Raw genomic sequence first — 27,884 nt, forward strand, 5'->3', positions numbered from 1 at the left:
GTGGGAGAAATGCCATGACGAATGTGAACCATCAGAATATCAGAATTGTATACACCTTGTAACCTAAACATCGCCACATAAATTTCATCCTGGTTCAAATTCCGGAAGGCTAGTTTCTAAAAAGAATAGGGATCATTAGATGGATGCACATCTTTGTATCTGCTTTTAAATATAGGACTTGAGATCAATAGAACTTAAATTTAGACCAAATTCTGGTCTGTGCCGTGCTGCTCACGTCAGTTAGACTAGCAGCTTCGTAGAAGTGCAGATCAACCAACAATTTATTGAACATTTCAACACCTTCCAGCATACAGACCTGTTTTATGATGATATGTTTCTTTCATCGTCTCTTTAACACATTCAACTTCAAGTCACAGATCTACAAAAGCTACTGTAGATGCTCCTTCAGGTTATGAACATAAGATCTAAACATAGAAGTGTCTTTCAGTTGGAGTTTAATTTAAATCAGAACAGCTATGAAGCCAAAGTGAAAAGGCCAACATACTGTACTTTATCGTTTGGATTTAAGATGCATCAAAGCTAGAGAATACTTTTTTTTTTAAGGATGGGTGCAGACCTAAGATTACAGTTTAATACTGTTGAATACTTCCTACGACATCAGTAATAGTAGATTGTGAAGTTTGATAAAATTAGTAATGTAGTCCTGTGTCTCACTAGAATTTTTTTTTCTTTTTTTCAAACGAGCACTTCTCTTCCTTTCCTAATGTAGGAACTCTGATTGATGAACCTACATTAGCCAACAACTAATGCGCCATCTAGATTTTTTACATCTATGCATCTGCCAGTTCACTCAGTGCTCATGTCTATGCTTCAGGAGACAAGAGCGTCTGACATGCGGTCACACAACCTCTGCGTGTTTGCATGTGGTAAAGCCATATCACAAGACACACTGACGTTCTATCCAGCCGAGTTTTAAATAGCATGGACTGACATCATGAAGCTGTGCGTGTGCATGCATGTATGTGTTAGTAAAGCGAGAGCAGTAGCTGGAGTGCCAGTGTGACGATAATGAAGTGTAGCTTACAGTCCTTCATGGGCAGCCTGCCCTTTTTTGCATTTATTTATTTATTTAAACTCACTCATAGTGTAACCTTTTGTAAGGCACACATGATCAAAGTATTATTTCTGCATTAACTGTTTCTATCAACCATCTAAATATTTACTATTTCATTGTTTGTTACTCATTTGCTTACACAGAAGCTGAGCATTTTACTTCTATTGCCACCTACAGTAGGTGGAGTAGGTAGAGCTGATAAATGTATAAAAGCTGCCCATATTTCACCCAGTCTAATTTACTTAAACATGAGCCAGCTAGGATTCTGTAGCAGATCTTCTGTTTCAGTTTATCCAATTACCTGCATTTATGTAAATTATTTAGCAAAAGGCCGCTCATCAGATTTGAGGCTGACTACAGGACTATAGAAGTTAAGACAAAAAGCTGAGACTTTCATATGTTTAAAAAAACATGTATATACTGTGTGTGTGTATATATATAATATTTACTGTATTTGGTCCGTATTTAAACTGATGACACGTTAAAAATCTCAATGAGAGAAACAGAATCCTGGATCACATTCAGAACTGTCTTTTGTATTTAAATGTGGTATTAGTCAAAAGATGTAATATGATGCACAACTATATATATATATATATATATATATATATATATATATATATATATATATAAATTCAAGTTTTATTTACTCGAAGCTAACTTTTAACTAAAAAACCAAAAGTGCTTCATGAGTACCCACTCATAGACATCTAGGTGTTTGTGTATGTAGCTGTGTTTTTTGCAGTTCACACTTTCTTTAGCTGTTATAGTGACATATAATTATAATCATTTCATTTGTTTAAACTAAAGATTTTTGTTGGTTTATGTTCTGTACTGTACTGAATTCTTGTTAAGTAGGTAGATGTATAGGAGGCTAAAAAGGGCATTTGAAACAGATTGGGTTCACAAACAGAATCTGAAATGTGAAAGGTTATATTAAAGGTTGTTCATAAATGTGTAATAATTGAGTTTGTGCTTGTTTAAAGATAATGTGCTGAAGGGCTTAAAGACGTCAAAACAGTTCAGTTATTTTTTTTAGAATGAAGATTTATTTGTTTCTCGCAGGGAAAACAAAAAACACTAATAATCACTATCTCTTTTGACTAATAAGGCAGAATCTGTTACACTTTAAGCAAAGTGTTAATTTGCAAGTAAATCATTTGGTCAGCTTAGTTATTTACTGTTTTTATTATTATTTTTACTGGTTTCCTGTTTTAATCCATATTTCTTTCACTGTAGTGTCACATGATCTTCATGTACACTCAGGATTACGTACAGTATGCATTCGGTTTGGGGCTTGTTGTTGTGTGTCTGTGCTGTTGTATTGGCTACAGATGGCCACACACACACACACACACACACACACACACACACACACACACACACACACACACACACACACACACACACACAAACCCACTCTACAGGTTCCTCTGAACTGTGTGTGCAGTCATTTTTGAGCTGGACTTGCTGCAGCTGCCTCTTTCCCCACCTCCACCTCCCTCCTCAGTGGAAACTTATAAAGTGGCCATGCAGGGAAAAACAAGCTCAGGGCATTGGGTCCACTGTCTCAGCGGTGGGCCACAGTGAACTGCTTGAAAGTATGATGTTTTGCACTGTGTACCGCATTCGGACTCGGTGTTTGTTTTTATTTGCCAGAGATCGTGTGTCTGTCATAAGAGTGTATTTGTAACCGCTGTTTGTGTTGTCAGCTGATGTGCATGTGTGTGTACATGCTCCAGTGCTAGTGTTTGTTACTGTGAGTGCGAGTTAGTGAAATGAATCTAGCACTGGGATAAGGGTGGTATTTACTGCAGCAGTCTGTAAACTCTTCTGATATTCTTAGCATGTTTGTGTGTAATTAAAGGTGGTGAACTGGAATGCCCCTCAGTGAGTGCTAGCCACCTTTCTTTAATTTTTATTCCCTCTTTCAAAATAAGAACAGGGCTATGGACTTATGGGTTCTCTGCAATTATTAGACATCTTTATGGCTTTTCAATGGCTTGGCAATGTGATTTCATCACACATGCCTTGTTTGCTTTTGCAGTGCAACAGGCCTCGGAGTGCGCCATGAGATCATTGCAGCTGCGTTTGGCGTGTTGTTGCTTTGTGTGTTCGCGCGCACGCGTCTGTGGTTGGTTCTCCCCTCCACACTGCCACCTGTTGTAATCATTGTGTAAATATGGATACTTGTGCAAATTCATTTTTTTCTTCTTTTCTTTTTATTTATTTATTAATTTTTTTATCCCGATCGAGACGGTAAATGGAATGGATTAGATAAAATGTTTATTTAGGGGTAAAGTATCATTTTATAAAATATATTTTTTATATGTGCGTGTGTGTGTTTGTCTGTAGGTTTGAGCTGATGCGCATGTGTTGGCAGTACAACCCAAAGATGCGTCCCACCTTCTTGGAGATCATTAGCAGCATCAAGGACGATCTGGAGCCCAATTTCAAGGAGGTGAGCTTCTTCTACAGCGAAGAAAACAAGCCGCCAGACACCGAGGAACTGGACCTGGAGAACATGGGCACCATGGAGAACGTTCCGCTAGAGCCATGCGCCAAGGCTCCAGTGCCTTCACCCGCTCCCTTCTCCCCCTCCTCGGGCACAGACAAACGCTACACCAACGGGCCTGTGCTGCTGCTGAGAAGCCCGTTCAATGAGGCACAGCCTTACGCACACATGAACGGAGGAAGGAAAAACGAGCGCACGTTACCCTTGCCTCAGTCGTCAGCATGCTGATGCCAACCTGTCCCACTTTTGATTTAACCTTAGACCGCGTTAAGCCTCGCTGGCACTCTGGAGAACTCCTTCTCCACTCTGTCTAATCACCACGTCATCCTCTCTGGAACAAAACATCACGCAGGAAACTCGGACAGTAAAGTGCCGAGGCTGTCAAACTCTCTTCATTACCTCAGTGACGCAGTTTGTCCTTTCTCTTTGTGTTACAACCTGCGTTGACTGACAGACAGGTGGCAAAACTTTCACCGGCATCATTGTAGAAGCACGGCAAACACTGACAGAAAAAAAAAATTACAAACACGAAACAAAACACACAGTAACTTCCAAGGAGCGTACACTCCCTCCTTTTATAGCAGTTTTGTTACTTTTATACATTTCCAAATAAGGAATTTCCCATTTATGGTCTTGTCTGGTGAAATCAGCCCTGGTGAGGTGGCATTATTGTACAGCAAAATTTAATCCAACTTAATCTTTATTCCAACAGAGAGGCACTTTGTGTTTTAGGTGTCCAAAGTCATGGTAGCTCTTAAAGAAAAGGGTGTGTGTTGGGGGGGGGGGGGATGCCGGAGCGGCTACAGTGCGGCTTAAAGCCGGGTGGCGGCATTAACAAGGAGTCTCGCTTAACGAGCCGTGAGACTCCGCCCACTCTATCTACTCAATAGTAGAGCAGAAAGTTTCAAACCTGCCATCTTTTTTCCTTTTTTTAAATATTACACTTTTTTTCTTGCCGTCTTTGACACGAAAGCAAATATGACACTCCACATTTTTTACACTGGTGTGTATATATCTATCGATTTTTCTGTGTGTATATACCCATTTTTCAGCTCTTTTTGTGCTTAATTAATCAATGGAAAGGTTTTTCACCAGTTTGCCTCCTGTTTATTTTCTCGACCAGGTTTCCGTCTTGTACGTTTAAATCTACTGCAAAACTTTCAGCCACGTGTAGAAACAAACAGGAGGGGCTGCTCATATCCTAAAAGGGTCTAACATGCAAATAACCACATGGCAAAAAAATATATGTACCTGACAGAGATAAAGGCAAGCACGGTGTAATTAAAGGCATATAGCGAGTCTTTAAAAAAAAGAGAGCTGTTTTTTTCCCCCCTTTTTCATCACCTTTCCCCCTCGCCATCTTCTCAGTCGGTCAGATGTTGGACCACCAAGCAAACGCATCATACATCTGTCACTTTTCTACCTTTTTTATGGTTCAAATGAACTTCTGTATGTCTGTACTGAAAGAAGCTGCTATTTTCTTCTTGTTTTCTTTTATTGGTTGTAATATATATATATATATAAATCTATATGTAAAACAGATTCTTCGGGTTAAATCCTTAAGCGTCCACTACCATCTTTTACCTTTGCATAACAAAAAAAAAAAAAAAAAAAATACACTATTTATATTTTCTGCCCCTAATCCTTTTTTTCCTCCATCCTGGTCATTGTAATGAAAACCATACAAATTCACCTCATTGTGGAAATCATGGTGGTTAAACACTGTGTCTCATAAAATCAGATTCTCAGGTCCAAATCCAAATCTTAATTGTTTAGGCACCTTAAACTTTTAAAGATTTTCTCCCACTATGATGCAACTCTTTTACACATTTCGGATTAAAGGAATCTTTTTTTTTTCCAAATAAATGACATTTGCTCTATTTTCTTTGCTTCATTAGGGATGCATCAATACTTTTTTCTTTTCTAAATAATTACTTTAGAATTTCTTTCATTTCTAATTTCTTTTTTTTTTTATTAATGAACTCATAATGAAAGTCATGGTGTTTAAAAAGGTCTGTTCTCAGTTCCTCGCAGAACAGAACTGCTCCTTGCATACGCTTTTGGTATTTTTGAGAAGCATTGTTTGCTGTTATAGATAGTCAGACATGTCTGGAATATCGTCATTCAGCCTGTGTGCACTAGGCTCACATCACATGCAATGACAGTGTTTTATATGTTGATATTGGAGCATTTTTATAGCCCTGAATGTAAAGAATAAGCATGGCATTGAACCAGGAACTGAAAACTGTTTTGATGCATTCCTATTTTTATTTATTTATTTTTTTTATTTTTTTTTGCCTTAACATCGTCTTACATTTACTTACTATATTTACTCCATGCAATTTAAGGGGTGTGTGATCGAAGCACACAGTTTGTTTAATGCTAAACAGGTCATTATACACCATTCTATTTAATATTTCCTTTTTTTTTTACAGTCTCATAGTGCTCCAGTGCATAAATATATAAATTATTAAACCCACTTTTTACAATTTATATTTGGTTATTGTGTAACTAGAAGATTTGGCTGTTATTTAGTCAGTTATCGACACCCACCACCATGCTTATGGAAACCCAAATGGCCCGTTAGCATAAAAATCATCCTAAGAAACATTAATAAAGAGATGATCAGGCAAATCTATGCAGAAATTATCGAAACATAAAAGTGGTCCTTTTCACCCATTTCACAGAAAACTTTGACACTCGCCATCTTTTTTGTTTTTTATTATTATTATTATTTCTTTTTTTTTCTCTTTTCCATTTGTATCATTATTTATTTTGATTAATTTTTTGTGATATGTTTAAAATCACTGTAAAAAAAAAAAACGTGTTTGAGATTTTTTTTTTTCCATGTCTTTGGAACTTTTCTTTTTTGTTTCTCCTTCAAGCGTTTATCTACCTCACCCTTTTTTATAAATCTACTATATGAACCTGTATATAAAGAAAATTCATCCAATTTCTTTTACCCCTTGCCAAAAAAAAAAAAAAAAAATGGACGCTGTTACTGCTCTGTGTATCTGAGTAAACCTCAAACACAACCAACCACACGGCCTGGCAGTGGAGATGCGCTGGTGTCGTGGATGTTCGGACAAACTGGCTGCTTTCTTATATCCCTATACGGTTTCCAATTGTTTCTTATTTATTTAAGAGAAAAAAAAGGCCTTATAAATTAGCTTCAATTGTGCTGGAATGTTGTTGACATTTTAATTTATGCCTCTTTTGTTTTGCTAAGATGGGGGGGAAATGGTACTGAAACGCTCCTTTATTCCTGTTTTTTTTTTTCTTTATCTTTTTTACCAAGCAATTGTTCACTAAGTTCAATGTTTTCTCTTAAGCTTTATTGTTCCTGTAAGTTCCTTACTGAGTATTGTGTTGGAATTCAAACATGAATTGAAAATTGATTGCCGAGAACTTTGTGACTGTATGTTGGTGGCTTATGAGTCGGTATTGTTTGAACGGCTTTTGGTGAATTTAGATGTTTCGTGCTGGGTGTCAGAACGCAGAACCACTTTAAGAAATTATTGAAATAGAAGGAAATTTGAATATATATATATATAAGAGCTGACTTTCATAAAGAAGATGCTCGTCCTCATAAATTATACAGCTAACAAACGGCTGGATTTAAAGCGAAACAGGTTGTCACACCTATCGTTTAGTTGTTAGTCCTCATCATTGCCCTCTCTTTCCTCAGCAGATTTAAAATAAGGCATGTGCTCTTATTCAGTATGTTTATCATAAGTCTTGACATGTCTTCACGGTAATGATGCGTTGGCTGTATCAAAAGTAGGCGTAACTTTTTTTCTTCTTTTTTTTTTTTTATTAAAAAACTTACACAGGTCATTCAAATTGCACATGTTGGTAGAGTAACTCTTCCTCCATTACAAGCCAAGGATTTGCACCATCGTTAAAATCCGACTCTTGATCCCCTTTGGAAAATCCCATTTGTCGCAGTTGATGGTCTCCCTCTGCGCTACATAATTTTTTTATTTTTATTTTTTCCCACGGAGATGACTCCATTGACGAGAGCACTGTGCACAGACATATAAACAGTTTATTTAAGGGGAAACCAGCACTGAAGATAAACCACACAGTGGAGACCAACTGTGACAGTGGTGATTTTCAAACAGTATTCAATAGTTAGTTTCAATGTTGGTGCAAATATATTGCTTGTATTCTATTTCAAGAAACAAAACTCTGGTGAACAGCATTTTTTGGTTTTATATTTGTGATGTTCTAAGGGGATAATTTTTGATTTTTGATAGTTTTTGCTTATAACATTTATGATTGTATTTATTAAAATATAAATATACTGTATCTCATAAAAATTGCTGAATTTTGACCAAGCCAGAGATATCACATGCCTGAAAACTAAAAATTGTCCAACTCCTGTCAGTCGCATAGTGACATTAGCCAATCATAGGGTTTGTGAGCTCATGTAAGTTAAAGGAGGTAGATGGCAACTAACCTCCAAGTATATTACACTGCTCCATGATGCATTATAAATACAGCAGGCCAAAAGAATACAGTTAAACAAAGGAACCGTGTGCAGATGCTACAGTAGCTCTTAAAATAATTGCAAAAATACCAAACAGCACTTAAACGTTTTGTACGGGTAATGCCAAAACTGATCCGTTCGATCAGAATCGATACTTCTGCACACCGTTGTCATAAACTTATCATTAAATGTAGTAGTTGCTCCCAATGCCGATTTCTCCCGTTGTGCTTTTCACCTTCAAATCGCTTGAACTGTACTCGTGGTAAAGATGTGCACAAAAGCGAAACGCCAAGATCTTGAAATAGTAGGAAATGTTAAAATTGGTGGCTCATGTGAAAATATGTATTTATTTAACATAACAGCACTTAAAAGACGTGAGGCGTTTAAGGATAGTGATCCCCTAGATGAAATGTATAAGTGAGTACTAAGGATTTTTTAGTTAAATATGTGACTGATTATTTACACATGCCTGCTTTACACAGAATGTCAAAGTCATTTAGGACTGATCCTGAAACTGCAAGCCAAGATGGATTGATGGAAGGCAGTCCAAAAAAAAAAAAAGCATTGTCCTGATGATCCTAATCTTTTAAGACCTGTTCATTATTAAACTTCGATTCAATCCAAATCTGTAATATTGTTCCGGGTTCTATGTCGAGTCACCATTAGGGCCAGTCACATGTACAGGCTCGGTTTCCTCAGGGCTTCTCTGCTCTGCTGCTCATCACATTGCTGCTCCTCATTATTCACCCACTCCATATCTGAATCTGGACCTCATATATTGTACTCCACTGGTACACATCTTTCACCAAGTATGGGGCAATGATGTGGACGCTCCACCTAGAGCTCTAAAGCAAAATTTTATACACTTTCTTTTTTTTTTCTTCTTTTTTTTTTACAATCACCATTTTGATATTTGTAAACGATAAATTTAAATATGGGGTTATAATAGAAAAAAAGATACAGTTTAAAGATATTTAACACAGGATAGAATATATATATAGTAGATATGAAACTCAAGTTGTTGCGTGTAGAGAAAGTGGAATGTGAGGAAGGTCTGTGGTTCCAAGTTGGGGAAAAAAAAAACAGGTTTATAAACATTTTCATGTTATGATGTTTTGCAGAAAAAAAAGAAAGGGGAAAAAAGTGCCCACTGAATATGACTGATATAGGCTATATGATGAAGGTTTTGTTCATAGTGGCACGTTGCTGGATTTTTTTAGGTGTGCGCGCAAGTGTGGATGTGATATTTGCTACAAAAAATAATAATAAATTCAGCTCACCAGCTTTGTCATTTTGTGTTATTTGTGTATGTACCAATTTCTTGGCATGTGTGTTTAAATTATTCATATTTATTCAGAGTACGGTCATTTTAAAATTAAAATTACTGGAACTGGGTTAAGAACCAGTCAACACCAAGCCATCGAAGGGCACACACTCGCACTCATTCACACACTACGGGCTATTTGGGAACGCCAATTAACCTAATTTGCATGTCTTTGGACTGTGGGAGAAAACCAGAGTACCGGAAGTAAACCCACCAAGCCCGTGGAGGACATGCAAACTCCATGCAGAAATGGGAAACAAACCCAGACCCTGGAGGTGCAAGGTGACAGTGCTAACCACTACACTTACAAATCTTAAGAGTATGTGACTTTTTTGGCCTGGCAGTATGTAAACATGCAAGGCTGTATGATGTCGGTGAACATGTTAATGTGTCAATGTCTGCGTTTGGGACAAAATGGTATGGGGCAAACTAATTTATATCTGATTTAAAAAATAAAGGTTTTACTAAACAAATCTGCTATAGGAGGTTGGGAACTAATCAATAACAAGGTGGTGTCATGTGGAACAACACAAAATGGATGAGATCCACATTTTCCATTCTGAACTGCCTAATTATTTGTGGCATAAATTTAACAAGGTCCTGGGAACTTTCCTTAGAGCTTTTGGTCCATAATGACATGATGGCATCACCCAGCTGCAGATTTTTTAGCTGCACATTCCAAAGGTGCTCCATTGGATGGTGATCTGGTGACTGTGGAGGCCTTTTGACTACAGTGACCTGATTAGCTTTGTGATATGGTCATAAGGGATGGGACATGATAAGCGACACAACGCCGGTAGGCTGTGGCATTTAAATGATGCTCAATTGGTACTAAGGGGCCCAAAGTGTGCCAAGAAAATATCCTCCACACCATTACACCACCACCAGCAGCCTGAAGCATGGGTTCAAGACAGGATGGGTCCATGCTGTCATGTTTATGCTAAGTTCTGACAACAAAAATTGACTTATCAGACCAGGCAATGTCTTTCCATCTTCTATTGTCCAATTTAAATGAGCCCATGTGAATTGTAGCCTCAGTTTCCTGTTCCTTAGCTGTCAGTGATTGCACCTGGTGTGGTCTTCTGCTGCTGTAGCCCATCTGCTTCAAGGTTAAACATGTTTGTGTGCTTAGTGATGCTCTTTGGCAGACCTCGGTTGTAATGTGATGTTATTTGACTTATTGTTGCCTTTCTATCAGCTCAAACCAGTCTGGCCATTTTCCTCTGAACTCTGCAATCAACAAGACCCTGGGAACTGCCATTCACTGGATAGTGCATATATTTTTTTAGACCATTATCTGTTAACCCTAGAGATGGTTGTGTGAAAATCAGTAGATCAGCAGTTTCGGAAATACTTAGACCAGCCCGTCTGCCTCGTCTGAACTAGAGCAGACCATTTTGACCATATCTAAATGCATAAATGGATGGAGTTGCTACCATGTGATAAGATATTTGCATTGAACAGGGTTACCAAATTAGGCGGCACATGAGTTTATACAGTCAGCCAAACTAAATGTATACACACCTCAGGAAAAAAAACTTTTATAAATATTTTAATATAGCAATTGATTGCTATATTAACATGGCAACATCACTCAGTCACTCACTGTCTTTATCGCTTTATCTTGTATAAAGGGTTATAGGGCCTGGAGCCTATCCCAGGAGACTTATTCTATTCAATTAAATTTTATTTATATAGCGCTTTTAGCAATAGTCATTCTCTCAAAGCAGCTTCACAAAAATGAAAAGAACATTTAAAAAAGAAAATTTATGGAAGTGTGTATGTGTAAGAAAAATGTGTCTAGATAATAATGAGATGAATGATGAATGAAATGTCTCTGATGAGCAAGCCAAGGGTGAAGGTGACAATGGCAAGGAAAAACTCCCTATAATGGCAATAGGAAGAAACCTTGAGAGGAACCAGACTCAACAGGGAACCCATCCTCATTTGGGTCAGATTTCACACTACAGACATTAAATATTAAAAACTGAAAGCATTATAAAGGTATGGCATTACTGGGTTTATTATTATGGGGTACGTTTCCGGTCAATCCATCATAGGGCGCACACACACATTCTCATTCACAAACTACGGGTAAGGGAACGGCAATTAGCATGTCTAGAAATCTGCATGTCTCTGGACTGTGGGAGAAAACCGGAGTACCCGGAGGAAACCCACCAAGTTCCAATTATATATGTAAAGAAAAATCTTCCTTCTATAGTACATAAAGGCATTCTATACAACTGTGTGTGTGTGTGTGTGTGTGTGTGTGAAGAAGTATATACGGCTGTGATGGGCAACATACTTTTGGTTTCTGACGATTAATGAAGAACTTAATGTATAAGAAGAATAAAAAGAAGAATCAACGTCATCATAATGCATTCATTCACTGAGAACTTTAAGCTTTGTGAGTATGTAAATCACGTGATCTCTTCAACCAATCGCTGCCTTCCCTGCTGTGACGTTTCCGTTTGTTGGCGCACAGGCCCAAGACCAAAACCAACCGACCCTGCAGGGCTAGCTGTCATTACACACAGCTACGGGATGTAAGTTTAACTGTATGCATTCGTAATTATTTTCCTTTGCCTTTAAAACTGCTACTCTGAAAAGGTCTAATGCACTTGGCTTGTTTGTAGTCAGATACGCTATTTTATTTCCTATCCGTTTTCCGACAAACTGTACTTCCTGGAACGGGACCCGGAAGAGCGTACCCTTGGCGTTCTGGGATATGATTGGTCGATTTTCGAAGGCACGCCTGTGAATGTGGACTGCTAGCCAATTATAATGTCGTGGGCGGGGTTTGTCGGGGTATAAACAGTAAGGCTAAGCAGTTCGAACACGGTAGTTTTGTGTAATTTTTTTAACAGGCATTATTATTATTATTATTATTATTTTTTTTTTTAATGTGTGATACTTAAATCCGGTTGGTCCACCTTGTTGTTAAATAAACTAGCAAACAGGTCTGAGGTTTTTATACTTTACAGTTACTCCTGGCAGAAATATATTTGTTGAGTCTGTATTAGTAAATATAGTTATAATACATGTTTATATTTGCATGTACATTTATTATGTTCAGTTCAAGGGTATCAATTTTGTTTGATATATAAAGAAGTGCATTATGGGTCTTATGTAAGTAATGTATGTATTTTCACACTAACCCTAAACAGTGTGTTTATTTACTAATTTACTAAAAGGCAAAACAAACAAATATCTAATTTCTGCGATCCACATCAGATTTCCCCCCCCCAAAAGTCTTAAAGCTAGATTAATCTGGAACCAAAATCAACAAAACCACAAACTATACAAATAAAGACACTGATTAGGAGAAGTGATGCTGAGGTTTATCTCTTTTTAGCTAATACTGTAGATTCAGAAACTTTAATGAACAAGATTTCCCAAAACCTTTACTGATGCTTCCTTCATCGTCCCACCTGTAGGCTGTGGCCTGGAGTTCCATCACAGTCCACCATCTCTGAGGAAGCACCAGGTCCTACAATGCAGTCGGAAGAATTACGGAGAAAGGAGGGAGGAGGAGACTAAAGAAAGTAAGGATGTGCAGAACGAGTAGGACGAGACCTAAGCCTGTTGCATCAACTCTTATTTAGCTACAAAACAATTCAATTTTATGACGAACCATGAGGACAAAATGCCTTGCTTTAAAGAAGTGAGGTGACGAATATTATGTTAAGGCCAAAGCTAGCATTTACACATGCACTGTACAGATGAACTAATGTTTTAATTATGCTGTAGTAATTCAGTTTGTAATCACTATTCTTTAGAGCCAGGTCTGTAATCCATCTAGAAATTATCAGCGAGTGAATTGAGTCAAATCAAGTCAAGTAGGCTTTAATTGTCATTTTAACCATATAATATATGCATGATATACTAGTGGGCAAATTAAAATTATTTGTAGCAACTAGATTTTGCCAAAAGGTTTTGTGTTTTTTTTTCATCTTCAGGTAGTATATAAGAAGTAAATGTCAAGTCCATTGTAAATTAAAAAAAAAGTTTTGCTGAAACTTGATATATGAATTTAAGAACAAATATCTCCATTATAATGATTCAGTCACATTATTCCGGCAAACACAAGGCTTCGTTTTGTCATGGTCACGTGACTCTTAGAGAATCGATACATGATACGAAGCTTTATTTGTCGCCTTCTGCTTGATACAAGCTTCGGAGCTTCTGTGTCATAGTAACATTACTAGTGGCAAGGAAAAACACCCTGAGATGGCAATAGGAAGAAACCTTGAGAGGAACCAGACTCAACAGGGAACCAATCCTCATATGGGTGATATCAGATAGCAGGGCTCGATTATCAGTCATACTGTGTTAGGAGTTAAGTACGTATAATGAAAGAAAAGAAAGAGCAAGAGAATATTTTCTGTGGATATTTTATGTAGTTTTAAAAGATGTAGTGGGCTCATTTTTGAAAAGTGTTTTTCATGAGTGTTTTCTATAGCAATTGCATTTAACCTCACAGGCAGCAGAGGGGGACAGAAATAAAAATAAAAAAACGCTCCTTTAAGCGTTCTTGGGTTTTGTTGTTGCACAGCAAGTTGATTGATATGTGCTTTAAGAAAAAATATTAATGCTATTTTTTTAAAGCAAATATTAAAGCATTTTAATGAATGATACAACAGGAAGTGAAGGAGGGAACATCCCTCTCTGTAAGCATGGCCTCAGAGCTTCACGAGGCCATCGTCATGGCCAAACAGGAACGGCACAAGAACCTATTCCTCAACTACAGGAACCTAAACATCTTTCCTGTGGAGCTCTTAAAAGATGAAGGACTGCAGTTCCTAGAAAGGCTCTATATGAAAAGAAACTCGCTCACGACACTGGTACGCTTTGCACATAAAGACTGCTTACATTTTAAGTGACTGAGCTTTGGACCTTAGCTCTTTTGTCTTTTTTAGCCTGATAATCTTGCACAGAAACTCCCCAACCTGATTGAGCTGTGAGTATTCATATTTTCTGTAATGTTTTTATTGTGTAAGACTTGTGTATGTCTTTGGTTATGTCTTAAGGGATCAGTTGCAAACAGCTTTGTATTTTATCTGTAGTATTATTTGTCCAGCAGATGTCACTAACAATCCAACACTGAATAAACCTCGATCATTTATAGGCAGAAATGGGACTTCCTTCTGATTTGAATCTCATTTTAATATTTAAGTTCTTTAACTCAAGGGTATGTAACTGTTTTTGACAATTTGCAATGTCTCCTTTTTCATGTAGATATCTCCACTCAAACAACATCGCTTTTATTCCACAAGGTAGTGTAAAATTTCCTAAATGTTTTTTGGTGTTATTGGTCCTGTGGTATTTTACAAAGTTTTAGCACTTTGTACTTTGCCTCTGCTTGAACTCACAGCTATTGGGAACCTGGCGAGGCTGCAGTCGCTGGATCTGAGTGATAACGCCCTGCAGCTGATCTGCCCCGAGATTGGCCGGCTGCGGTCATTACGCCACTTACGACTGTCGAGCAACCAGTTGAAATGTCTTCCACAAGGTTTGGGACAGTTGGGAGATTTTCACAATCAACGTTGTGATGTTGTTTATTACTTACTAAACTTTGTCTTACACCTAAGACAAAATTTAAATGAATAAGCAGAAATACACGGCTTAGTAACTGTAAAAAAAATTTGAGGGGTGTATCCAGCAAAGAAAACAACTAAGGACTTTTTAAATGACTGGAATTGGGTTAAGCACTGCTCAACGAAGTATTAAAACCTGGAAGGATAGTGCTGGACCGTCTTCAGAGTGTGAGGAAATATGCATATATCATGTTTAGAAGGTCTTTGATGAGCAATACAGCCACCTACTGGACTGGGCTGTGGTGCGGAAGATCAAAAAATATATACAGTATATATATATATATATTATACATTGTATGGGACATGACATTTAAACAATCAACAGCATAATTTAGACAAACCTTTACCAGTTTTTAGTATTTGTATGGAATGTACAGTAGCTGCTTAAGACAAATCAGAAATTTTATCTTTGGGGCCATTGTATTGAATTTAAAATCAAAATGGGTAAAAATAAAAGTGAATCAAATCAGGACTGTACATCGGAGCCTACTGAGCACTGGCACGTTTATTGGCCTAGTGGGCTCGCTAAACTAATGATTGCACCTTGTGCACCCCTGGAATTAGAATCGGTCAGGTGTAAACGCATCAAACTCTGACAACAGCGATGAAACTATTCCACAAAATCTAAAATTAGACGTGCTAGAGAAATTGTTTTACATGTGCGCAATCTCTTCTACCTTGCTTGGGAAGCATTTGAGCAGTCAGACGTCCAGGTTTTCCTCCAGCGAATTGTGAGCCGTATGTATTTGCTTACAGACAGAGGCGCATGATCCAGAAACACGCTTCTGCCAAAAAGCCCGGAGTACTTGTGTGTTTCTGGAGCGAGTGTCTTAGGACTGGTGCAGACTTCCTTTCTCTTTTCCTAATTTAGTAACTGTGAGCAAAACTACGCAGGAATAAATGGATGCTGGTATGTCAGGCTGGTGTTTTGTTTTTTCTTTTACCACAGGATTGGCTGCACTGCCAAGATTCTGTTGTGCTTGTCAAGTCCTTTAATCTACAATAGACATTAATCTCATCTGCTAGGTTTCCTTTAATCCCAGAAGAGTGTGATCAGCCAACACAGGTTTAGCATCCAAAGTTTTTGCACTAGAGCTACGAGGCTAATGAGTCTCGCTATTTAGTTGTTCTAAGATCTTAGACTTGACTGAGTTCCAGTTTTTAACCTATTTAATTATTTTATAAACAAACTACTTAAATGTCATGACTTTAAAATAGTATATTATGAGGAACAGAGGATGATGAGTTAATACTAAAATGCTGCACAGATAGCCTCGTATCTCCCACAGTCATTAGCTGTAATGAAGAGGAGTGGGTTTTGTACTCCAAGAACAACCTGTGACGCAGTTGGACACATCCTCATTCCAAGCTGATTTGTTTTCAGTCTGAAGCAGTGTGTTGTGCTTTGTCAGATGTGGTTTCTGTTTATTTCATTTCACCCTGCTAATCTTCCTCCCAGCTCGTCTGCTTTGTGCGGCGAGAACGCTGCGTGTCACGGAACAATATGCTTTTGTGGTTTTTTTAACCGCAGTGCTTGGAAAATCTTTCAGAAAGATGCTTTGATTTATGGTTAAGTAAGTAACCTTATGTTTCTTATTGGGAACACATACTTGCATGGATTTGACTTGCAAGTTACTGTGACTGAAATATTATCACCAGCAGGGGGCAGCAGCAGCTGCTAATGAGAGGCAGAAAGAGAGCTATTTTAATTTGTGAGCAATAAACTCTGAGAGGGAAAAAGATTCTTCAGTTCAGATCAGTATAAATTCATCATACATCTGCTACAAGTATGTGTGTGTCAGTAATATCTGACAGTTACTATAAAGGGGGGAGGCATGGCCTCTGTGTCAATTACACTGAAGGAGGAGGTTTGACCTCTGTGGCCTTTACACTAAAGGAGAAGGCTAGCCCTTTGTGTTCTTTACAATAAAGGTGTAGGAGGTGTGGCCTCCTTTAGTGTCAGTTACTCTAAAAGAAGTAAAGTTAGGCCTCTGTGTCAGATACTCCAAATGAGGAGAAGTGGCCTCTGTTCTTTAAAGGAGGCATGGCCTTCTTTAGTGTCAGGTACTCTAAAGGAGGAGATATGGCCTCTGTGTCAGTTACTTAAAAGGATGAAGTGTGGCCTCTGTGTCAGGTACTCTAAAGGAGGAGGATGTGCCCTCTGTGTCAGTTACTTAAAAGGATGAAGTGTGGCCTCTGTGTCAGTTACTTAAAAGGATGAAGTGTGGCCTCTGTGTCAGGTACTCTAAAGGAGGAGGTGTGGCCTCTGTGTCAGTTACTTTAAAGGAGGAGGTGTGGCCTCTGTGTCAGTTACTTAAAAGGATGAAGTGTGGCCTCTGTGTCAGGTACTCTAAAGGAGGAGGTGTGGCCTCTGTGTCAGTTGCTCTAAAGGTGGAGGCATGGCCTATGTGTCAGTTACTCTAAAGGAGGAGGAGTGGCCTTTGTGTCAGTTACTCTAAAGGAGAGGATGTGGCCTTTGTGTCAGTTACTCTAAAGGAGGAGGAATAGCCTTTGTGTCAGGTACTCTAAAGGAGGAGGTGTGGCCTCTGTGTCAGTTACTCTAAAGGAGGAGGTGTGGCCTCTGTGTCAGGTACTCTAAAGGAGGAGGAATAGCCTTTGTGTCAGGTACTCTAAAGGAGGAGGAGTGGCCTTTGTGTCAGTTACTCTAAAGGAGAGGATGTGGCCTTTGTGTCAGTTACTCTAAAGGAGGAGGTGTGGCCTCTGTGTCAATTACTCTAAAGGAGGAGGTGTGGCCTCTGTGTCAGGTACTCTAAAGGGGGAGGTTTGGCCTCTGTGTCAGGTACTCTAAAGGAGGAGGTGTGGCCTCTGTGTCAGTTACTCTAAAGGAGGAGGAGTGGCCTTTGTGTCAGTTACTCTAAAAAATGAGGAGTGGCGTTTGTGCCAGTTACTCTAAAGGAGGAGGAGTGGCGTTTGTGCCAGTTACTCTAAAAAATGAGGAGTGGCGTTTGTGCCAGTTACTCTAAAAGAGGAGGAGTGGCCTTTGTGTCAGTTACTCTAAAAGAGGAGGAATGGCCTCTTGTCAGTTACACTTAACAAGGAGGCATGGCATTTGTTACTTACACTAATTTTGAAGGCGTGTGCACCGTATTATCATAAATTACTAATATATTGTTATAATTTGTTCTTTGATTTTTATAATAATACAACTGGCATATATGGGAGAAAAATTGCAGTGATTTAATGTATATGTAATCCTTCTCATTGCTAAGCATGTGTTTGTGTGTGTTTGTTTGCGTCTATTTATTATCATAATAGAGCTGGGGGATTTGAAGGAGCTCGAGACTCTGGACGTGTCCATGAATCTGTTAAGGACGCTCCCGGAGCAGCTGCACCAGTGTGTATCTCTGCAGTGTCTGACCGTTGACCGGAACCTCCTGCAGTGCCTCCCGCGTCAGCTGTGTCAGCTACCGGACCTCAACGAGCTTTCCATTGCTGCGAACTGCCTTAGATCACTGCCTGTGGGTGAGAGCTGCTGTCCAGACACATGATCTCTCACATGGGATACATTCCGTATGTAAGGTACATGTGTGCGTAATGAAAAGCAGTGATAGAGTCTGGGAATCTGCCAGATTATGCAAGTGCAGCATGAACTAAGCAAGAACTTGCTCGCTCAAGATTCCGAACTCTTCCTCACTGTCTCAGAGTGATGTCTCTATAGGTTCAGTGTCCTAGTGAGAAGGCTTTCTAATGTGTTGGTTGTGCTCGAGTTAGTGAGAGGGTCACGTGGAGCTGCAGGTGCTGTGATAGGCAACCCGCTGTGAGGGGCCCCAGGGGATTATGGGTGATAATGAGGCTGAAATACTTCTCATAATGATGTTCACAGTGCTTCTGCTCTCATACTGTCTATATCTCTGTCGGTCTGTCTCTTCCTTGCTCAGTTTATGTCACTCCTTCTTTCTCCATCTGTCTGTCTGTCTAACCTGTCTTTCTCTCTGGTCAGCTACAGAGGCTCTCTGTCTCCAGGGAAAGCATGCCATTATCTATCTCAGGTTTACAGTAAACTCGCTTGTTTTAGGATTTTGACCCAAATATGCTGATCACTATGTGAATGTTGCTATTCAGCTTCAGCACAGGTGGATGTCTTTTTAAATGTCGTCCTTACTCAACTGCAAACCGACTGTGGCTCTCCCATGCAGATCTGGGTCGCTCCATGGAGCTGCAGTTCGTCTTCGTGGACAAAAACGTTCACCTGAAGGGCCTGCCGTCTTACCTGTATAACAAGGTCATCGGCTGTAACGGGTGAGAATCTGAGCAGCTTGCTAATTGGACTATACTGTGATGATCTATCTTTAGCATAATGTGATGTTAATATAAAATGCAAACATCACAGAAAAACTTGATCCCTTAAGTGTTACCCAGAAGAAATACACATTACCGTGTAAGGATATGCAAATTAAAACCCCACTGACAGTTTCCCTCTTTCCCTGCTAAACTGTTTAGCATGGCTCTCGTTTGCAAACCAGAATGTGATTGTCTCTTATGAATTATTACACATTACTCTGCAGTGCTGTCATCAAATCTGGTTCCTCAGAAGGTGTTGATTTTTTTTGTACAACTAAAGCACTCGATTATATTAATGGAGTCATTGCAATAATAATGTTTCTGTTTTAACTCCTTATAATCTACGCTACCTAATGCATGCTTTAGCATAAAGAAGTTCATTATTTTACAAAAACAGCTTATTTCTAAGCGTTTTGTTCATTTTATAATAGAGCGATCTGTCACCAAATACATTTTTTAAATTACAAAATGACTTTTTTTTTTACCATTTTAAAATGTTCCTTAAATGTAGAATATGATGTGTCAGAATTAGAAGAGAAACATGTCTAATACATTGTAAAGTAAGTATTATATTTGGAAGGAGTGCAGTATGTTTTCCACCACAGGAAAGACATTTACATTTGCATTTATGACATTTGGCAGATGCCCTGATCCAGAGCAACGTACATTTTATCTCATTAACCATATGAGCAGTTGAGGGTTAAGGGCCTTGCTCAAGGGCCCAACAGTCGCAACTTTGTGGCGGTGGGGTTTGAACCTGTGACTTTCTGAAAGAGAATAATGACAGAAAGTTACTTGTATCACATACTTGTACTATAAATGTGCCCATAAATGTGTATAAAGTATGACTTGTCCATATTTAATAACTAAAAAAATACTTTTGGTATAGGAGACAAAATGCATCAGGATTTACTTCACGTGGTCAGCCTTTATTTTACTCCTGTTTCAAATGTTCCATTTCAGTGTTTATGTAAATGAGTAATGAGCTACTCCTAAGCCACGCCCCATCAAAGAACAGCAGAGCTGAAGTAGCATCTTCTTATATGAGGTCACAATAGGGGGGAAATCTAATTGGCTTGTTTAAGCTCTGACCAGTGGATCAATGGACAAATGACAAAAAGCAAGGAAAGTTTTTTTTTTTCTTTAAGCTTTTTATGTTTTGCACACACACAAACACTAGAGATCCATTTGAATGTTTAAATTTAAGTGAATAGAGCACCAGTGTTCACACTTTGACCAGTTTTATTACTTATCTTCTTAAAAAACCTACATTGGGTTTGTGATTGCCCCCTCCATTATAAGGGGGTAGACATGGGAGAAATGTTTGGTTTATTATATTATTATGACCAACCAACAAGTTTAAGCCCAAGTCTAAAGAATTGCAAATGCTTTTTGCAGTTATTGCATTGAGGCAGACGTGCGTCACATTAACTCGAGTAACTAAAACACGCTAAAACGTGTTTAACGAAAGTTAATACATTTGTTTCGCATGATGGAGGGAATAGTGGCATATGAACAGTGGCTTTACATATATTGTGTATTTGTGTGTCTATACAGTTGTGGTGTTTCTCCACATGTCTCTGACATGACACAGCTGTCCCTGACCACCGGAGACCTGAACGTACCTCTGCCATCTGAAGTGAAGGCAGTTGGCACTGTGGTTGACCGGGTGCTGCCATTAGAAGAGATGGCGATGAGAACACTGCATGTAGCGTACAGCAAGGACCGGAAGGGTGAGACTCGCACCCACATGAGTTTACAACTGCCATTAATACTTTGTATCTATAAACTTTCTAGTGTCCAGTGGGTTGGCAGTTTCAGCTCCACTGTTGGCCCCTAACCGTTTGCGCTTTAAGGGGTGATACTTGCACACTGACTCACGCACAATTTATTTTAAATAATAATAAAAAAACAAAATTAAAAACATATTCATGTAATGCATGTATGTATGTGTGTGTATATATATATATATATAGATGTGTTACAAGAATATGTTATTTTTTTAATTATTGCCTAAAAAGAAATGCGTGCGAGTTAATGTGCAAGTGCATATATATGTGTGTGTGTGTGTGTGTGTGTGTGTGTGTGTGTGTGCGTGTGTGTGAATTAACAGTTTTGAGGCTGGGGTTTCACATTTAAGAGGGTGCTGCATGTTAAAATAAAGTATTAAAAACAGCAATATTTAAAACTGACAGCACAATAATGTGTAGTTACTGTTACCACAAAGAAGTTTATTATTTTCCAAAAACAACTTGTTTCTACGCATTTTGTTTATTTTATAATAAAGCGAACTTTTACCAATTACATTTTTTAAACTACAAAACGATACTTACATACTTTTTGTGTGTTTGTAGGTAAATTTTTTAACACTGTGAGATGTTTCTCCAATAAGTAAAGTTTGTGCTGACACTGGAGACTCCTTCCCTAAATATTAAATAACTTTAATATAATGTAATTCTTATATATCTTATATATTATTCTTACAATATAATTCTTTATATAATTTTATTATAATAGGAATATTTTAATATGATCTGTTATTAGTTTATGATGAAGTGCCCTCCATACGAGTCCTTGTGCCTGAGCTACTACTGTAGAAATGACTGTAGAAACTTCAAAGATTCTGTGTTTTATTGCTCGTTATGATTCTTAATTTGCTCTCCACTTAGACTGTTCAATCATGCCGACATTCCTGCTGCCCACCAGCCTGTTAGAGCTGTTCCATTGTCCGTTGGGTCACTGCCACCGCTGCAGTCAGCCCATGTTCACCATCGTCTACCCCAAACTCTTCCCCCTCAGAGACACGGCACTCGCTGGAGTGCACAGGAGGTACCGACGTCACAACACGCACACATACACCCTTCTTTCATTCTAAAAGAGCTCATTTCTCACCACTTAAAAGATTGTGTGACCTCCATCATAAGAGCAGCTACTAAAAAATATCTAGAAGAGAATAGGGATGGGAATCTCCAGGGACCTCCCGATATGATATTGTACCGATACGAACTATTGCAATTTTATACAAACTTAGTAAATTTGCCCCACCACACACTGTGCACACTTAGACGCGGTGCTGCTTGCCAATGTGTAAATAGTTTAGAGCGCACCATTTTGTAGGATTATAGAGGAACTGCAAACATGCATAATTTAAATGTTTATTAAAAAAATATTAATTGTGCCGATACATGGATTGAATCGCGGAAAAAAAGTCACGATACATTAAGGAATCAATATTTTTCCCCACCTCTAGCATCAAACACTTTTTTTGTGTGTGTAATTACGCAGAAATCTAACAGAAATCCAAAACAATGCTTTAACTGTAGCTTATTAGCTCATTAAAAAGCCGATTTTTCCCTTTTTTTGAAATAAAAAAATTATTGAAATATCTATCTATTTATCTATCTATCTATTTACATATTCATTTATTTATATTTACTGTTGCGACAAATTAAATGCGATCAGAATGTATTCTCCTGAAACGGTCCGTTATGTCGACTACCCTCAGGCCTCCAAGGACTCATCCAGCCAATTTCGCTTGCAATGATAAACTAATGAAAAATGATAAACTAATAAAAAGCGCTCAAGTTAAAAAAGGAAAGTCAACAAGGGTGCATTAAAGCAGTAATGAAATCAGCGGCAATCTCATCTTTAGTCGTGCAGTCACGTTTCCTAAGAGTTTTGATGGAGGTAATAAGGGCTGAACAATACATTGTTCAGAGTTTTTGATACTGGACACATTATTCAATACCATGACTTCGATACTGTGTTCTATTTTTCAATACCAATTTCATAAGATCAATTTTAAGAAATAAGAAAGAAAAGCAGGGACATTACACATACTGTAATTATAGCAAAGCTTTAGTTTTATTTTTCAGCTCCACCACATGTCTACACACTCAAGACCGTTTGATAACATTTGAAGAAAATAACTCTCTTTAAGTCACCAGCACAACATCTATTATAGTAAAATTAAATTATTTTCATTAAAGAATTTTTGTTTGCTAAACATTACCTGCTACAATCCCAGTCATAACTCACATACAGAATGAAGGAGGAATCCGGTGGCGGAAGTTTTATAACGTTAGCCGACTAGGATGATGAAAGGAAGATTACTGTATTTTGTTCTTGCATTTTTGTTCTTGCAACTTCCTGCTCTTCCCATTTATTTCTCAGATTCAGATGTTTCATTAATTCCTCTGTGTTCCATTGCGCTGTTCTTTTTCCATATATTGCATCTACACTGCCTGGCCAAAAAACAAAAAAAAAGTCACACACCCGCTCAGATTTCATTCAGTCACCTTTGATTATGTGCAGCTTTGATTACAGCACATGATGTGGTGGCCAGTTTGTGTGTGAAAATGATTCCTCATGTTCCCAGAACCACTTTTTCACAGTTTGAGTTCTGGAATATGCCTGTGCCATCAGGGGAAAAAAGCTCTATTGATGTGATGACCTGGTCATTCAGTACATTCAGGTCATCAGCTGACTTTATTTTTTTGCCACATAGCGTTGCTGAGTCTAGACCTGACCAACTGAAGCAACCTCATATCATAACACTGCCTACAGAGGCTTGTACAGTGGTCAATATGCAGAATATGCATGATGGGTATATCACTGCCCTTCTTACCCTGACGCGCCCATCACTCTGGAATAAGGTCAATCTGAACTCAGCAGACCACTTAACCTTCTGCTCCAAAGTCCAATCTGTATGCTCCCTAGAAAACCGAAGTCTTTTTTTCTGATTAGTCTCACTAATCAGAAAACCTTTTTTTTTACAGTGCAACATCACCAAGTGTTTAAGTGATCTCAATTCATGATTTTTTTTTCCCTACAACATTTCTTCCACAACAATTACAGTACAGTCCAGCGCTATCGTTCCAGGTTTTGACAATGTGTTGAAGGGTTCTTGACACAGTTCCAGTAATTTGTCCCTACGGAAATTTGTATATAATTTTTTTGGCATGGTATTGGATTTGCGAAAAGGCTGATAAAACGGAACAATGCTGATTACAGTCCACAACACCTATTGGAGTTAAATTAAATTAATGTTATCTAAGCAATTCAGACAGTGCCATAATAGTATTGAATTTTGGTAACCTTCCCTAGTTTGCGGTGTTTCTAACCTTTTCAATTCTCTTTTATACAGGGTGGCCCAAAGGTCTGGCTCAAGAGGCAAAACTTAATTTAACAGTATAAAACAAAACAAACGCTCAAATTGATGGCCACATCGCTTATGTATACTTTGCGGCATTTGTATGTACACTAAATACAAAAAAGGTTGAAAGTGTCTTAGTGTATCAGAACTTATTGCCAGATTAATTAGAGAACTTAACATGCAGACATGTTATTAAAGATAAAACTTACAGTAATAAAGGAACATAAATATATATATATATATATATATATATACAGTGGTGTGAAAAACTATTTGCCCCCTTCCTGATTTCTTATTCTTTTGCATGTTTGTCACACTTAAATGTTTCTGCTCATCAAAAACCGTTAACTATTAGTCAAAGATAACATAATTGAACACAAAATGCAGTTTTTAAATGAAAATTATGTTATTAAGGGAGAAAAAAAACTCCAAATCTACATGGCCCTGTGTGAAAAAGTAATTGCCCCCCTTGTTAAAAAATAACTTAACTGTGGTTTATCACAGTTAAAAGTTCAATTTCTGTAGTCACCCCCAGGCCTGATTACTGCCACACCTGTTTCAATCAAAATATCACTTAAATAGGAGCTACCTGACACAGAGAAGTAGACCAAAAGCACCTCAAAAGCTAGACATTATGCCAAGATCCAAAGAAATTCAGAAAAAAATGAGAACAAAAGTAATTGAGATCTATCAGGCTGGTAAAGGTTATAAAGCCATTTCCAAAGCCTTGGGACTCCAGCGAACCACAGTGAGAGCCATCATCCACAAATGGCAAAAACATGGAACAGTGGTGAACCTTCCCAGGAGTGGCCAGCCGACCAAAATTACCCCAAGAGCGCAGAGACAACTCATCCGAGAGGCCACAAAAGACCCCAGGACAACAACTAAAGAACTGCAGGCCTCACTTGCCTCAATTAAGGTCAGTGTTCACGACTCCACCAAAAGAAAGAGACTGGGCAAAAACGGCCTGCATGGCAGATTTCCAAGGCGCAAACCACTTAAGCAAAAAGAACATCAAGGCTCGTCTCAATTTTGCTAAAAAACATCTCAATGATTGCCAAGACTTTTGGGAAAATACCTTGTGGACCGACGAGACAAAAGTTGAACTTTTTGGAAAGTGCGTGTCCCGTTACATCTGGCGTAAAAGTAACACAGCATTTCAGAAAAAGAACACCATACCAACAGTAAAATATGGGGGTGGTAGTGTGATGGTCTGGGGTTGTTTTGCTGCTTCAGGACCTGGAAGGCTTGCTGTGATAGATGGAACCATGAATTCTACTGTCTACCAAAAAATCCTGAAGGAGAATGTCCGGCCATCTGTTCGTCAACTCAAGCTGAAGCGATCTTGGGTGCTGCAGCAGGACAATGACCCAAAACACACCAGCAAATCCACCTCTGAACGGCTGAAGAAAAACAAAATGAAGACTTTGGAGTGGCCTAGTCAAAGTCCTGACCTGAATCCTATTGAGATGTTGTGGCATGACCTTAAAAAGGCGGTTCATGCTAGAAAACTCTCAAATAAAGCTGAATTACAACAATTCTGCAAAGATGAGTGGGCCAAAATTCCTCCAGAGCGCTGTAAAAGACTCGTTGCAAGTTATCGCAAACACTTGATTGCAGTTATTGCTGCTAAGGGTGGCCCAATCAGTTATTAGGTTCAGGGGGCAATTACTTTTTCACACAGGGCCATGTAAGTTTGGATTTTTTTTCTCCCTAAATAATAAAAACCATCATTTAAAAACTGCATTTTGTGTTTACTTGTGTTATCTTTGACTAATAATTAAATGTGTTTGATGATCAGAAACATTTAAGTGTGACAAACATGCAAAAGAATAAGAAATCAGGAAGGGGGCAAATAGTTTTTCACACCACTGTATATATATGAATGCTACATATGATTTTCCTTGTTATACCTGTATTTGGAAGCACTTAAGGATGACATTTTAAATTCATGATCAGATCAAAAAGTTGCAAACGTGCATCGAATCATTAAGAAATATTAAAGTTGCTTTATTATTATTGTGTACATTTTGTATAATTTTTAGAGTAGTTATAATTTCTGATTAGGTTTTTTAAGGAAGACTATACAGTACAGCACTTTGTTACAGTTTTATTATTATTATGAGGAATTATTAATTAGATTTTATGAAAAGGCCTACAAGTGTTTCATACCATCAGACAAAGGGATATAAGCACAGAGGTTTTCTGTTTGTTTTATTCTTTGTTACTTACAATACTTGACTCATACACACTTGCAGGTCGTGTTTATGACCGTCTCAGTTCCGGTGCCCTGATTCCTCTTCTAAACATCCGTGTTGGTAAATGATGAGCTGGCTGTCCAGGGCTCGTCTCGCTCCTCTGTCTGTCTCAGCCCATTAGTAACAAGACACCAGCATTTCTGTATCAACATCTCCCATCCTAACCCATCCTAACACAATCAGCACGGCTAATTGCCTAATCTCAGGTCCTCGGCATGCATTAAGAGATCTAATCGGTCGGCCAGTTATGTCTGGACCAGTCCGGTGCAGCTAGAGAGCTTGGTGGTAGTCAGCAGCAGTACGGATCGGTGTGTGTTTCTGTCTGCACGTGTTGAGAAAGAGGAGACAGGAATGTCTAGGTGAAACTTCTCATGTCACCATTTCACAGCTTCTTTCCCGTATTCTCTGTTTCTCTTTCAACCTCTTCCTCCTCCTCCTCCTCCTCTCTCTATCAACAGAACGACGGTGAGTTTTATAGCGTATTGCTGCTCCAGCCAGTGTTTGCAGATGTTTGACCTGCAGGGGTGATACCACCATTTCATCCATCATGGTGCTCTCGTGACGGATGTGCCAGGAGAACCTTGTGATACCTTTTTCAGACTAACAGTGGACACCTTAGACTTTTTTGATGCCATCCAAGGCAGTAAAAGTTTTGGGTCCACTTGTCCCTTGTACGTATGGCCTCATTTCAATAGTCAGCATTGGTGCTTTCTCTCAAAATAAAAACAACTTCATTTTATGAAGGGTTTTTTTCACTGATCTAACAGAAGCGCTTAAGTACTTTTCATGTTTGCCGGATCTTCCCCAAAACTCCAGATAAATATGGAGTATTTTTGAATTCAAATAAAACATCATCTTAATGAAAATATTTATTCTTGTAAGGATTGATCTCTGTATATTTTCTGTAGACCCTGATGGCCTATGATTTTAAGACTGCCCTTGACCCAGTTAAGCATTACAGAATATTCTAAACGGATAATATACATGCTATTATACAATTCAAATTATTTCTACATAATTTTACCCTTACTCCAATATGGATGATCAGCCATCCAAGATGATCTTCTCCAAGTCTTCGTCTGTCAAATGTAACAGCAACAAGTAACTTTAAAAGTGAATTTTAGTTTAGAAAAAAAGGCTAATTTTACATACCAAAAACAGTAAAC

General features: G+C 38.4%; 2 protein-coding genes across 4 annotated transcripts in view; both read left to right on the top strand.

The window, feature by feature from the left end:
- Positions 1-9,366, top strand: part of igf1rb (insulin-like growth factor 1b receptor) — a 90,033-nt gene extending 80,667 nt beyond the window's left edge. The window contains exon 21 of the mRNA XM_053512742.1: positions 3,431-9,366. Within this exon, the coding sequence (XP_053368717.1) occupies positions 3,431-3,818 (388 nt within the window). The 3' untranslated portion in view covers positions 3,819-9,366. The remainder of the gene's footprint in view (positions 1-3,430) is intronic.
- A 2,509-nt stretch (positions 9,367-11,875) lies between these two features.
- Positions 11,876-27,621, top strand: lrrc28 (leucine rich repeat containing 28). Of its 3 annotated transcripts, none has more exons than XM_053513507.1 (11): positions 11,876-11,952; positions 12,844-12,951; positions 14,050-14,250; positions 14,326-14,366; positions 14,645-14,682; positions 14,781-14,918; positions 18,280-18,486; positions 19,161-19,263; positions 20,863-21,038; positions 21,975-22,134; positions 27,177-27,621. In XM_053513507.1, exons 3-11 carry the CDS (start codon positions 14,083-14,085, stop codon positions 27,244-27,246), a joined length of 1,101 nt encoding a protein of 366 aa, XP_053369482.1. In that variant the 5' UTR covers positions 11,876-11,952; positions 12,844-12,951; positions 14,050-14,082; the 3' UTR covers positions 27,247-27,621. The 3 variants fall into 3 exon arrangements, with proteins under 3 accessions (XP_053369482.1, XP_053369483.1, XP_053369484.1); XM_053513508.1 differs by lacking the exon at positions 11,876-11,952 and adding an exon at positions 12,203-12,247; XM_053513509.1 differs by lacking the exon at positions 11,876-11,952 and adding an exon at positions 12,251-12,366.
- The last annotated feature ends 263 nt before the right edge of the window (positions 27,622-27,884 follow it).

The sequence above is a fragment of the Clarias gariepinus genome, chromosome 15 (genome assembly GCF_024256425.1).
Source record: "Clarias gariepinus isolate MV-2021 ecotype Netherlands chromosome 15, CGAR_prim_01v2, whole genome shotgun sequence".
NCBI classification, from domain to species: domain Eukaryota; kingdom Metazoa; phylum Chordata; class Actinopteri; order Siluriformes; family Clariidae; genus Clarias; species Clarias gariepinus.